Source organism: Cottoperca gobio, chromosome 12, assembly GCF_900634415.1.
Source record: "Cottoperca gobio chromosome 12, fCotGob3.1, whole genome shotgun sequence".
In the NCBI taxonomy this organism is placed as follows: Eukaryota; Metazoa; Chordata; class Actinopteri; order Perciformes; family Bovichtidae; genus Cottoperca; species Cottoperca gobio.
Window position 1 is genome coordinate 17,420,468 of NC_041366.1, and position 15,145 is coordinate 17,435,612.

The following is a 15,145-nucleotide window of genomic DNA, read 5'->3' on the forward strand; positions in this document are numbered from 1 at the left end:
ATCTGCTGCTCCATTAATCTGGCCGTTACTTTCTCTCTTACATTTATTCTGTATCCAGTTTGCAATAATATGTATATTTCTATTATTTTTATATTACTTACTTATCAGTCCCTTCGTTGCCGTTGAACTCAACCAGAGCGAGCTTCTTCAGTTTGATCTTCAGCTCCTCGTTCTTCCTCTGCAGATCCACGATCACACTGTTCAGGAAGTTGATCTGATGGAGATGAAGTGAGACACTGATCACCTTCACGTGTGCACAGAGCTGAGAAGCCTGAACATGAACTCATTTAACGGCGGCATGAAATGTATTTTGGGAAGCGTCCCGACAGTCTTACCTGCCCCTCAGCGAACTCCTTCTCTTCCCTCAGCTGCTCCAGAGCTGCGTCGCCTGCAGAAGCATCAGAAAACAGGTTGACAAAGTTTAAAAATCTCCACACCAGAACAGCGTGAAAGTCTAATCGTTGTCTGCTCACCTGAGGCTGGAGCGTCCCAGTCTTCTCCCTCTGAGGCCTGCGTTCCCATGAGCCTTTGCTCCAGTTTGTGAAGGCGGCTCTGCAGCTGAGCTTTGTCTCTCTCCAACGTCTCCACGGCCGACTGCAGCGTCTTGGCCGTGGCGTTTTCTCCTCGAAGCACGACGATCTGCGGCGACGGAGCAAACGGATGAATCCCTCACACAGCTCAGAATACACAGAAGGAAGTTTCAAAGAATTGATGTGAAAGTTATGTGTGAATACCTCGTTCCTCAGAGTCTCCAGTTCCCGGTCTTTGTCTGAGATTAAGGCTCCTGTGGATTTCTGGAAGTTTATTTCCCCCTCTGTTTCCTGATTAGAGATGGTTTCTCTGTAGAAGAAAAGGAAAGATTTAGAGAGTACCAATATTTATATGAAAGTCATCTTTATTCAAAAACAGCTGCGAAGTAAAAACTAATATGTTCAGGAAGTGAAATCATTATTTCAGCTCCGATGTTATTTTATTAAAAATATGCTAAGACAGTGTTTCTGAAACAATAATTGATTTTTGAGATATATACACACACACATACACACACACACACACACACACACTTGTCATAATCTCTTTGCATACTTTATTGAATTTAGTCATATTTTAATCTAATGTTGTGGTTTTTGTGAGTTAATGCAACAGTTTTCTATCAATGAAACTATATATCATTTTCAGAATTTCAACCTCCAGCCTCCAAAATGAATGATATCAGATGAGTGAGACCCAGCCGACAACATGTCTTGATAAATAAAAGTGGATGTGAAGCAGGTCGTTTCTCTGAATCACTCCTCCTGTCTTTTCCACGTTCACCTGAGAACAGCCTTGCACTCCAAATCTATTATTTCTGCTCTAATTATTGTGCATCACCTCTTCGTTTCCCTCCGGGACACCACAGAGCTGCTCTCCACATCCCTTCTCCTTCCCTCTGATCTTACATTACTTTGATCCACGACCGTCCTCCTGCCTCGGCCGTCTATCATCCGCACCTCATTAAACATTCACGCTCAATTTAAAAATCACTGCTCTGAAGGTTGTGTAGAGATGTTTCAATCCTCTGATTACTGAGCTGAGACGTGTGAGACAAACTTTCTTTTGTTTCCAGACTTAGAAGGAGATTAAAATAAAACCAAACAAACACATTTAAAACGTCTAACTGTCCGATCAGATGTGGAGAAGTCTGTCAGGAATAAACCCTGTTGGTGTTCTTGTACTTCACTATTTTAGGGTATTTTTATACTTCTACTCCCGCAAGTCTGAGGAAAATACTACACTTATTTACTCCATTTTATAGATTAAGATTTTACTTAAAAAACATATGCATTATTAGAGATTAAACTACATAACAGTACATGAAGCAAGTTAGCTCTACTATGAAGTACTGCGTACATCTTTATAGTTACTACTGACAGGGGGCAGGCTGCCTAATGAGCACTTTTACTTTGATACTTTCATATTTTTTTACTTTTACTTGATCGATTTCAATACTTCTTCCAACGCTGAAAAAATAAAATCAAGAAAATAAAAACAAAATAAAGTTGAAGCCCTTTATATCTAGTTGTTATAGATGATTCATCAGAGGAACTATTGAGAGTTATTTAATTTAGTTAACTTAATTGACGGTCAATTAATAGTTGTTTATTAAATCAAACATTTAAAATAATTTTAAAAAGCAGACATTTCACACTAAAAGTGACTCTCCGATAACATATCGAAGGCAGATTAAATCAGAGTGTTAAAAACTCAGAACATGACATAATACATATAAGGAACATATTTCCTAGACTCTTACCTGGTCTTCATGTCTGGCTGTTGGCTGTTGCGGTCCTCATAGTGCTGAGAGGCAAACACACACACACACACACACACACACACACACACACAAGAGGCATTTAAATAGAAGCTAAACCCGTCTGAGCTTCAAGAGTTCGTTCCCAGCAGGAAGTAAACCCTCGTTATGCCAAAACCTATTAATCAAATCACCGTTTCTGCCTTAACAAACCCTGATCTATAACAGGAGGAAATAGTTTTTTATACTAAACATTTTAGAAAGGTCAGTACCTCCTCAAGATGCAGAGACTTCTGGGAGGCCAGCTTCAGCTCCTCACTGAGGGGGGAAGAGAAGAAAGGACACACTTAAAGTGCTGCACTGAGGACATATCTGTGTCACCATCGCTGCTATGTGCTTAAATCTGGTGTGAGGCCAGATGTGCTCACATCTGTTAAACATGCACACTCTGACATGCAACCACAAAAGATTTGAACGAGTCACCTGATTCGATTTTTTGGTGCAAAAATGTCATTAAATGTAGGTTTATTTCAGATTATGAGCTGTACAGTTCTGTTGCATGCTGAGATAAACTTGCATTGCTCTGTGAAATGTCCCAAAGAAAGCGCTGTAACAATACGTGCATTAAATATAGTATCTTTGCGTTTTTGACTGTCGGTGGGACAAAACAAGACATTTGAAGATGTAACCTCGGACACTTTATAGACTAAATGATTCATTGAATAATTAGAAAGAAACATTGGCAGATTAACTGATAATGAAAATAATTGTTAGTTGCAATATAACTGAATCCATGTATATAAACATATCTTTAGAAATACTGCAAATGCTCATTAAAACTACAGTGTGAAGTGAGTTTCTCTTCCCTGGTGGCACTTTGGACACAGAGAGAACATGACATATTCATTTGATCCATTGTAAGTATAAAAATATAGATTATAGCAGTGTTAAAGCCTACCAAAAAGAAATCTTGTTTAAAATTAAAAATGCATTCAAATCAATTACTTCTTTATTAGTATTTTTAAAAAGGCAGTGAAATGTCTAAAGGCAGAACCAGCCTGCTCTACAAACATTGAAAGTGAATCTACTGTATGGACCTCACTTCTACTGATCCACAGACTCAAAAGCCATCTGTTGGTCTGTGTATCAGCTGCTAAAGTAGACGACCACGTTGTCCAATTTTAAACATCTTAAAAGGATTTGACAGCTGTAAACCCCACAGTGGTTTATACACTCTGCAGTGTTATACAGTAGTGATACAGTACACATCCATCCACGAGTGAAAATCACTCAAAGCTGACACTTTAATCTCAGCATATGATCAAATTTAGACTCAGAGACAGCTGCACACACTGTGTTGTCTGAGAATTTATGAATCTGGATACGTTTGGATGCTGGAACCAAAGGATTTACTGGAGAAATTGAAATTAGCTCCGTGTGGGTCATTCTATCAAAAGAAGAAGCTCTGTGTGATAAATAGCTGCGTCTGAGCACCAGCTGGGTGAAATGTTGAGCTGCCAGTGCCTGCTGTATAATAACAACATTGGCCATGCCTCTATAGCATCCACACCACTCACACACACTCACACACACACACACACAGTGAGTTAAAGGGAAACACCACAACTAAAAATATGGTTTATTACAAATACTTTGTGAATAAAACATCACTGCAGTCTCTTTGTCTCATTTGTTTTCTCCATCAGGGTATAAACAGAAAACTAAATGTAGCAGAGAGCGAAGCAGCTGGGGCTCTGCTTCTCCGATGTTACATCATCTATAATTTAATACTTTATTACTGTAGATGTTATGCTCCATGTTTCACCAAAGAGAGTTGAAACAGAAACTTACATTTCTACACCAGAACACAAGGAAGGAACGACACGAGTGGCATTAATTACTTAACACTTTGTTCCGGGATAACATTAAATAAAAACTCCCAATGCATTGCCATAAATTCTGTACAAATATTTATGTTCCCCGGAGATTGAGTCGTACTGACTTTAGTGATCCCCTGATATTTAATATAATAATATATATATATTTTTACGGAGATATCTCCACAACTATTTGATGGATTGCTATGAAATTTGGTTAAAACATTCACGTTCCCCTGAGGATGAGTTGTAATAACTTTAATCCCTTAACTTTTCATCCGGTCGAAATATTAATTTATTCATCACTTTTGTTTGGACCAAATACCTGGAAAACTCATCTTAATGCCACCGGTCGCAGTGCAAATGTTCGCATGCTAAAACTCTAAACATTATATCCGCTAAACATCAGGACGTTAACATCGTCATTGTGAGCATGTTAGCATGCTGATGTTAGCATTTAGCTCAAAGCCAAGCTGTAGAGTCTTGTTGTGAGAGCCTCATTTGTAAAAGACGACTCGAATATTAACACACAAACCAATCATGATGTGACCTACAGTCGCACCAAAAACATCCGAGCTGTGGTGCTTACAGCTGCTCTCTCAGATGCCACAAAAGCCACATTGATTCTCCACACACACACACACACACACACACACACACACACACACACACACACACACACACACACACACACACACACACACACTAGTGAAATTGGCGGCCATGTTGGAGCCAGGCGGTCCTAGGAGGAGAGACGGAGCGATTACATAACAGCAGCAGACCGAGGAAGGATGGAGGAACACATTGTTGGGATGAGACGGGATGGAAGTGAGACTGAATCTGTGACAAAGCTACAGAGGCGTTTAACAGGATCTTTATATAGAAATTTGAGTTTTAAAATGAATTATTAGACGCTCCTCAAGGAGGATGAAGCTACGTTTGCTTCCCTTTATCTGAAGACATCTGTTGCCATTTCCATCTGCTGCTCCTCCTTAAGGATGCTACATATTTATGACCATAATTCAGCCAATTAGATCTATCTGGAGCGCTGACATCACAGCTCGGGGCTCTGATGACTCAGGGGAGGTGTGGCAGGAGGATGTAAAGACTCAAAACACACCACATGCACACACGGTCTATAAATAGACCTCGATATCAAGCTGGAGATCCACCACCAATACAACAAAGTAAAGAAAAAGCATGGCGATAAAAGATGGAGCGTTTTTACCCTCACTCAGCTGAGCAATCAGTCAAAGCTCTGCTGTTAATGAATCCGTGTTATGAATGTGTTGCTATGCCAAAACAGTGGAAGCCATGAAAGTAGTCACGGTTATAAATCTGGATATATCATGTTTTGCTCTTCTCTGTCTACAGAGGTCGTAAAGGAGGATACCAGGGGTTATTCATGTTTCCATTTAGGACTTTTACATAACAGCAAACCATTTTGCAAACACAAATTGTGACGTGTGTGTGTGTGATGGGAGTCTGAATGCATTTCTTTCCCAAACACTTCATGGATCCATTTGTTTTCATTTATTTCCATGAGCTCTATGCGGTGTTCAGTAACAAAAAGGAAAGCAATGAGATGTAGCTAATTACGTTTGCTGCTGAATAATTAGAGTAATGCAATTACTTTTTTTTGTATTGTGAAAGGAGTACTTGATTACAGCTTGAGTAACTTGGCAAACACCAATCATTATTATGTTTATATTTAGAACGGTGCACTCAATAGATGTTGGCGAAGAGTTTGTTTGTGTTTATCTGTGCACAAGCTGAAGTTTCCTTTCCTTATTATATATCGTCTTCTATTCTCTCATGCACGAATGGAAATGTTTATGCATCTTACAATTGCGCCGTAAATTCCCAATTAAACAAATCTTTACAAAAGAAAAACTTGGTTTGCACATAATGATAATGCAGCTTTGACAGAAACTAAATATATCGTAAATGTAAAAAGTAAAAAGTATAGATGATTTGTAGTTAAAGATCTTACACGTACAACATTTTGAACAGTAAGGACTCGTGGTTTAAAAATATGGAAGCGATTACACCCAAGAGTCTTTTCTCACAGTGAATGTGAGTGTTGTGCATTGTACTCCACCATCATATCCATAATCACATAATGGCACCCTTTGGCTAATTATGGGCTTTACACAACAATTTATAGCATATTTACAAGTGGCTCTCTCTGGGGAGCTGTAGATGGAGCCACTTTAATAACACATTTGACATTTCAGCTTTGAGATTGTTTTTACATGTTTATTCAAATGTCTAAAACGCAGTTAAATCGAGCCACATCGGCACAGTCCTGTCTTTGTGCTGAATTAGAGCCTGAAAGTGCACTCCAGATCTTTAATGATTAGTGTAGACCCGCAGGACACATTAACCACACACCAGTTTAATGAACTGGCTGGCTGGGGTCACCTTTAGAGGAGACAAACGACAAAACACATTAGTGATCATGAGTACTCACATCTCCTTGCAGAGGACTCCGATTCGCTGGTTTTCTGAGCTGCTCCGCTCCTTCGACAGACTGAGCTCCTCCTGGTACTTGGAGCTCTGCTGTTTTAAAGCCTCAAGCTGAAGAAGAACAGATACAGGAAAGAATATAAAGCACACCAAGTTACAACTACTTTTACTCATCATAATTATATATTCACAGCTAAAATGTTGTTACACCTAAGCCTCTCTTGGACTGGATTAAGTTCTTAAGGGGAGGTGGGTTTTAATGTTACCTTCAAGGCAAGTCTATTTATACAGCACACTTCACCAACAAGGCAATTCAAAGCTTTACATAAAAACATTGAGACAAAGTGTCAAAGAAACACACCACATAAGGACATTCAAATACAATTAATGAAAGAGCCACGAGAATAGAACATTAAAAAAAATAAATCAAAAGAATACGACGGTATTAATTGCAAAAATAAGGTTACAGTGCAGTGTAAGAAATGACACTAGTCAGTGATTTTAACCCCATCCGGAGCACTTCTTTTGATCATTACAGCTGCAATTACTGATTTGGGAACTGGCTGTTCCTACTGTAATTTAAATTCTGTCTGGAGCGACGTCCTTGTAATTTAAAGAGGATTCAATATGATGACAGGAAAAATTTAAGTCATCAGGAAAGTAAGAGCTCATCAAATGTTGAAATGTCAGCTACAGGTCCTGTACGTACTGCTATTCTCTTTCGAGCCTTGTTTTTACCCTATATTCGTTTACATTTAAGCAAATTAGCACCATTTAAAGTGTCGACTTAGCCGTTTCATAAAAACTTAAAAATGTGATAATTCTCAGGCAGGTTCTGAAGCGTCTTTTTTCTATGATTTAATGGACGCTTGTTCACGATGGACATCAGAGAATCAGAGCGATGTCAATGTGTTTCACGTCTATGTGTTCAGATTTGACACGATTCTTTACTAAAAATCCAAACCAACAGTCAAAAACCCAAAGACATTGAATGAACTATAATATAAGACAAAGCGAAGCAGGAAATCTTCACATTACAAAAGCTGGAACCAGCAAATGTATTCAAACAATTAATAAATTATCAAAACAACCCTGAGGTTTAGGGGTTAGGACGCCGAACGTCGCAGGTTCGAGTCCCGTCAGAGACCTTTGTTGTACGTCATCTCTTTATTCACTGTAATAAGGATTCAAATGCCCCCCCCTTCCCCCAAAGAAAACTTACTTACTCGACCCACTAATCGGTTAATCAACTAATTTATTCAGCTCTAAATACATATACACCCTAAACATCATATTCCCCCATCTTATTTAAAGCTTTTACAAGGAGAAGCTGCAGCTATACAAGAGAATCTACGAGTCATTAAGCATGAAACTGCAGTTAATTCTTAAAATACAACAACGCCTTGATATCCGTGATGAGTCAGCAGAGAGCGGAATGGGTTCAATCCACGTGAAACTAAAAATAAAGCTCCAGAGACGTCAGTTCCTCCAACTTCACCTCATGCAAACTTTCAGTTTCTCACTCTAGTCGGATATCTGGGATTCCAAAAAAAGGCACATCTCATAAATCATCAAATTGTTTGTCCGACACGTGCAGCGCTGCAATGCACGCAGTTTTATAATAGCAATAGTCAATAATTAATTAACACAAATGACTTTTAAAATCAATGCTTTTGCAGCAGCCGGCTTCAGATAAAATCCAATTAAAAAAAACAAACTTATTTGGATGCATTTTTAACCCGAGTGTCTGACCGTTTATAAACACCTCTATATTTATCTACACCTGTCTGCAGAGCGTGCTCACATACAGATATAAACAAACACATATACACACAGAGATGCAGATTCTACTCAGAGGATTTGCTCTGGTCACAAGCACACGCTGCATCATCAAATCTTATATCAACACCAAGAATACAAACAATAAATAATGAGAGCCAATTACAGACTAAATTAACACCGTCCCTTCAGGGACACGAACATGCCCTTATATCTGCTGCACTGATGAGGTTTGAATCCCGTGCCGAAAAGCAAAACAAAAACAGACAATCCTACCTGGTAGTGAGGCGAGTAGCTGTTACTGGAGTAACCCTGATGCAGAGCAGCTATGTCCATACCTGTACAGCTCACCACTGATTTTAACTTATGTTCACCTGCTAAACAGCAGCAGCGTTGTTGCTATGTCACCCTCTCTCTACAGCATCACATGCACTAGAATAAAACAAGCTGGGCATCAATAAACCATCAGCTCTCATCCCCCGCCGTGCACGGCTGCAAGAGGGTAATGGAGAGCGCGTCGCCTCAGCAGCCTCTCTCTCTCTCTCTCTCTCTCACACAGTTGGGTTAAAGAAGCTGAGCTGAGCATTGCCATTATGTAAGCCCGACAAGAATAAGCTCCTCCCAGATCCCCCCCCCCCCCCCCCCCCCAAAAAAAAACAAGAAAAAGCTTTCTGCTGCTCACAATCTTGTTTCCTGACTCTCAAACACCACATGTACACACTCCTCTAAAAGATTCACCTTGCATTCAGTGTTTAACATGAATCACAGCTAAAAGAAGAATCAGCTGGTCAACTTTACATTACAGGGTCTGAAAAAAACAAGAAGCCGTTCATATTGTAGTCTCTTGTATTGTTTTAGGAGTGACAAATATAAATACTACAAAACAAAAAGCATGTTTATGTTTGGTTCTATCTCCCGCTCTACTCCTAAAATCCAAAAATATTAAGTTTATCATCATAGAAGAAAAACAAAAACCGCAAATCCCCTCGCTGGAGAAGCTGGAACCGGCACATTTCTGGGGCATTTTTGCTTAAAAGATAACAAACAGGGGAGTTCCCACGGAATAGGGTTTAAGATTTCAACCAATGTCCCACAATGTTTTAGTGATGTGATGAGCATCTGTACACAGACAACTTAACTGGGGCTGCAACTAACAATTATTTTCATTATCTAGCCAGTCTGTCATTATTCATCTGTCAGTTTTCTTTCTTGATTATTCGTTTGGTCAGAAAATGACCAATATCTAAATATTCGACACATTTAAACGGCTTCTTTTGGTCGACCATTACTCCAAAACCCCAAGATATTAAATCCATCCTAAAGCCAAATCAGAAAACCAGCAAATAACCACAACCGAGAAGCCAACCCAACAAAAAGCTAAGCGGAAAGCTTCGTGGAATGAGGATTATAAATACTACAAAACAAAAACCATGTTGATTTTTTGTTTCTGCCTACCGCTCGACACAGATATCCCAAAAATATTCAGTTAACTTTAATAAAAGACGAAGAAAACCAGCAAAAAAACAACTGAGAAGCTGGAAACAGAATGTCGCATCTCTCCTCGACATCTCTCTACTGGTTCCGTCTAATAAAAGGTTTAAAAAACACAAAACGATTATAATAAAAACACTGAAACAATTAATCTTTTGTACAAGTTTCAGCGCTGGATCCAACAGTGTGTGACAGCACAAGGGAAGAGGCCAATCTGAAGTCAACCATTCATTAACTAAAGCAATGCCAGGCATCATCTCACACACACACACACACACACACACACACACACACACACACACACACACACACATTACATCACAACCTACGACAACATGGCAGAGCGGAAAGACGAAGCAGATGTAAGAGCATCGCTGCAGAATACATAAATGTGTTTCTTTAAAGCAAGTATATTTAAAGTTTAATGTTCGCTGTTCATTGCAACCTTCAGATACCGTGAGAGTTGATGTTTGATGTCCTTTGTCCCGTTTAGGTGAGTTTAAACATTGACAGAAGAGACCACACCAGTACTGTATACAAGCAGTGGTACTCGCACCATAATATAGCTCACAGTTAAAACTATGGTCTGCAAAAAGGTCTAATATTAAACAAATAAATATATAAATACCAAATGAGGCAACACTTTATTTGAACCCTTCTTGTTTATCATTTATAGGCAGTACAATTAGTTACTACACAATATTATGTGGTTGTAAAACTTATAAAACTGCTGTATAAACAGTTGATGAATGATTACCAATACGTGTATAGTTTATATTGTTCCATTCTTATTGTTGTCTTATATATACACACACACTTTTGTACCTTTCTCTATGTATCTGTATATATTTCTGTACTTTTACTGCTGGGATCAATAAAGGCTTAATTTCATTTATATTATTCCACCTTGAAATCAGAGCCTTGAATCCTTGAAACGCAGGGAAATAGCAGGAGAGTACTGCAAGTTATTTTTACAGCATTAAAAAGGTTTATGTCATTGGGAGGACTAAATTAGATACAACTGAACAGAACGCATTTTTTTTTTACGTCTCTAATCTCCTATCTCAATTTCCCTCGCTGCCATGACACGGAACATCTGGAGCTCACAAACAGCTGGTGTCACAGAGTGAATGTAGGCAAGCAAGAGGGCACAGAGAGCCACAGACCACAGTTAGACGAACAGCTTGGATCGAGTATGAAATGATAAATATATATAGATGGGAAAGACAGAGAGAGAATGACAGAGTAGTATTTCATGCGTGGCTTATTGAATGCGATGACTGGAACTTGCCCAGTCGCATGCGGCCAGTGTGGGAATCCTGATGTGACTACGTGATAAAAAACCTGCACTACAAATGCTAAACTTATGTATATATGTGCAAATCCTTTCTTTCATAGGGCCGTGGACACACAGTAACACGCATGCATGCGTTCAGTACAATCAGCTTTGGTTTTCTCCACATGCTGAAGCAGTGCATGGAGCTGCAGATTAAACATTTTAAAAAGACTAACCCATCTACTAAGTGTTGATGATATTACATCAAAGTTAAGGGAAACGTTAACAGCTCTATCCTGCTCTTTACTAGATTTGGAGAAGTGTTCACCTCAGAAGCCCCAGAACAACTTGCTAACTCCTTTAATCTTTAATCATAAGAAAGTTTTATTAAGTCTGCTCTCAATCTTTAATGTATATAAATTAAGAAATGTTGATTCATTACAGATTTGGAGAAGTTTACGCCCTTGCAACCCCACAGAAATGAGATGCTGCTTTGGTTTACTTCTGTTTTAAATGTGCGTGTTAAATCTTCCACCGTTATCATTGTAAACTGCATTTGTGCTGTTTGAGAGTGGAACCAACGAGAGGAAGACCAAGGAATAAAAATACAACTTATCAAATGACAACATGGTGAATTCAGTGTCAGCACGTATTTACAGTCTTCTGCTGTGTCTGCGTATAACCACACCCATGCTCCGCCCTTTACCTGCGTCTCCAGCGTCTTGTTCGCATCAGTTATCTTCTCATGCGACAGCGCCGTCCTCTGGGACTTTTCGGTAGCCTGAAAAACATTAATAATAATTAGCTCCATATGGTATCGTAATATATGGCACACACATATTACATAAAAAGCTTTTTTTCCTTAGGACACAACGTATTTGTTTTGTGATCAAGAGATATCCGTTTTATTATTATTATGGCCTGATCTCGAAAGTAACTCGTAAATATTTTCTCATGATTATGAAATCCTTATTTTGTGATCATGTAATACAATGACCTCACTGGTCATGTGTGTAATCTGGTTTTTTATATTATAATTGATCAGTTCTGGGGATTATTTCAGTGTGTTGTGTACCGCGTCTTATCCTGTTGTCTTTTCTGACACTACATCTGTTGCAAATGGCAAATAAACGGACTCTAATCCCCAGAATCATCCCACAGCAGTCTATATGAACTCGTTACATCAATTTACAGCTGTATCAACTGATTTTCATGCCACTTCTGGGAAGCGCAACAAAGCTGTAAACACAACATTGACGTATCAATGAGCTGAAAAATGCTAAAATTGTTAATAGAAAAAATATCGATTTGAAAAGCTTAAAATCAGATCGTATAATTCAGATTCTCTTTTCTAACAATATACAAATGCAAAAAAAAAAATGACTCAAGTCAAAACGGACATTAACACTTAAAAAGCAACGTTCTATAAATAGAGCAGAGAAATAAGGTCATTACAATGTTGGCTAAAAAAAGAACGACAGCTCTTTACAGAGTCGGCCTGAAGCTCCTTCAGCTGCTTCTTTCTCCATCCTTTTGTAACGACTCCGCGAAGCGTGAACAAGAAAAAGCTTTGACTTTAGGGAAAGTGAAAGTGAGGTCTTTTTATGAATATTAAAGCAGTACTCTTTACCACCACTTTATTTATGTACCTGCTGATAAAACACTTTGTTTGTTTGTTCTCGCAGATAAACTCAGTGTAGTCACTCATCCAATACTTCATTTTGTTATTATTATAATTATTTTTGGTGACTACTTATGTTTTCAATGTTTCAATCAGTGATACAATTAGCTGAATTTGCAAAAGTACTGAACTTATGTGCAATGAGGTACTTGTATTTTACTTGAGTATTACTGTAAACTCCTCTTCAGGCAGTGCTTTCTGAAACAGTTTTAGTATTTGAACAAATCGTGATGAAAGGCTGAATAAAAAAAAAGAAGAAGACTGGTGTGTCGACTTCATCAAACCCAAATGGGAATGAGAGTAATGTGTGCATGTGTGTGTTAGTAATGTTTTAACAACATAACGACCTGGGGCCATAGTCAGCTTTAGAGGGGGGGGGGGGAGAGCTTCACCAAGTCTCAATGAAAGCACACAGGAAGATTACTTAAAGGGTTATGAAAGGATATAAATCAGGAAAGACTGTTTTTTAAATTGTGACATTTTCAACATAACCACAAATAATATGTTGAAATCTGTCGACAGCCGGGAGCAGAGTGAGCCATCTTTGTGAGAATCAGCAAATGCCAACACACTGATTCATCGTCTACATACGGCGTTACACGACTGTTAGCAGCGGAGCTGTGACTTCAACTCTATTCAGAGACAGACGAGACATTCAGGCTCTTCGTGTGTGTGTGAGCACAACAACAAGGAGGTAACCAGTCTCCTTGTTGTTGTGCTCACACACAAAGAGCCTGAGCACAACAACAAGGAGACCGGTTATATGAGGTTAAGATGTAACGCCACACTGATGTTTTTAAGTGTGTCGTACCAGCATCATCCAATGTTACACCAACGTGTTACTTAAAGGTCCTGCATTCGAAAGCTTACGTAAGTATGAAGAGTAAATGTAGTCATTGTGCAGTAAAATGTTCAATGTCAGTGTTTTACTATTACATCTGATGTTTTTGGATTAATATTACCGCTGCATTAATGTGTATGTTGCATTTTACAGCTGTAGATGTTTAAGGTTGTGCTGAATGCAACTCCTTTATATACTGTTGGAGAGTTTAATCTACAGCAATGCATCATATCCTATAAGATCATCATATATTTGTAGCGTCATTGTCCTATAAAAACCACATATCTCTAAAAAAGTAAACTTTTCATCAGAAAACAGCCGTTTTCTGCTTTGTGATGATGCATTTTCCAGCTGATCCAAGAGGCTTTTTAAATCGTTTATTTAGCTGGAGAAGTAGGAGAATTTTCTCACATAAAAAAGGAACACAAACATTCATAATCACCACATCTGGAGTTACATGGTTTTCACTGGACAGGAAGTAACTAGAAACTAAAGCCATCAGACAAATGTAGTAAAAAAGTCCAATATTTAGTGGAGTCAAAGTAAAATGTTGCGTTACGTTAAGTACAAGTACCTCGATTTTGTACTCGAGTACAGCAGCTGAGTAAATGTGTTATTTTCAACCACATGTGTAATCCTACCTGTGTCAGCTCTTTCTCCCTGCACTGACTCTCCTCTCTCAGGATGTGGTGGTCTTTCTTTGACTGCTCCACACTCTGCTCCAATTCTGACAGAAAACAGAAGGACAACATCAACTATAACAATCACATTCACAAAGACACAAAGAAAGAAAAAGATCATGCACATTCTAATGAGAATCAAAGTCAGTTTCCATTCATGCGATATGTTTACCTTGCATGATCTTCGCTGTCCTCCTGTTCTCCTCCTCAGCTGTCTCGAGTTCTTGTTTCTGGAATGGAGAAACATCAGCGTGACTACAAGCTAATCACTTACATAGACACATTCTTGTACCTTGAGCTAATAATGATTGGGCCCAGAAAACATGCGAGGGTTGTGGATAAAATGCCTCTCTTAATGAGGCCATTTTCATGATGCCCACGAGCAAAACACTTTAGAAGACAAATAAGGCGAAAAGTACAGTTACAGAAACTAAATTTATGACGGCATTTTAAGTCAGACCTATTAACATTCCTGTAACACTTCTGGAGCTCAAACATTAATGAATTAATCAACTTCTTTGAGAATGGATTAAAGATTTCTAAGCCAAAAATGCCAAACAAATGCTCTGGTGTTGGCAGCTTGTCAAATGTGAAGTCTAGAACTAACCAGCTCTAGACTTCAATACAAGAACATTTACTTTGTTATAGGATTGTATGCATACGTCTTCTAAATTAAATCAACTGGTGAGGATTATGACTTTTTGCCGGAGACATGCAGCCTTTCTTTTTGACTGATCTGATTTGAGGAACAGAAGTCTTCG

The 15,145-nt window shown here is 38.7% G+C and overlaps 1 protein-coding gene across 3 annotated transcripts in view; it reads right to left on the reverse strand.

Moving 5' to 3' along the window:
- clip1b (CAP-GLY domain containing linker protein 1b) overlaps positions 1-15,145 on the reverse strand; it is a 28,693-nt gene that overhangs the window by 3,782 nt on the left and 9,766 nt on the right. For all 3 annotated transcript variants that reach the window (XM_029444584.1, XM_029444582.1, XM_029444583.1), the window contains 10 exons: positions 14,557-14,614; positions 14,346-14,431; positions 11,889-11,963; positions 6,641-6,747; positions 2,563-2,608; positions 2,294-2,337; positions 735-840; positions 474-639; positions 336-388; positions 102-214 (listed from right to left, as the gene is read on the reverse strand). In XM_029444584.1, the coding sequence (XP_029300444.1) occupies positions 102-214; positions 336-388; positions 474-639; positions 735-840; positions 2,294-2,337; positions 2,563-2,608; positions 6,641-6,747; positions 11,889-11,963; positions 14,346-14,431; positions 14,557-14,614 (854 nt within the window). The remainder of the gene's footprint in view (positions 1-101; positions 215-335; positions 389-473; positions 640-734; positions 841-2,293; positions 2,338-2,562; positions 2,609-6,640; positions 6,748-11,888; positions 11,964-14,345; positions 14,432-14,556; positions 14,615-15,145) is intronic.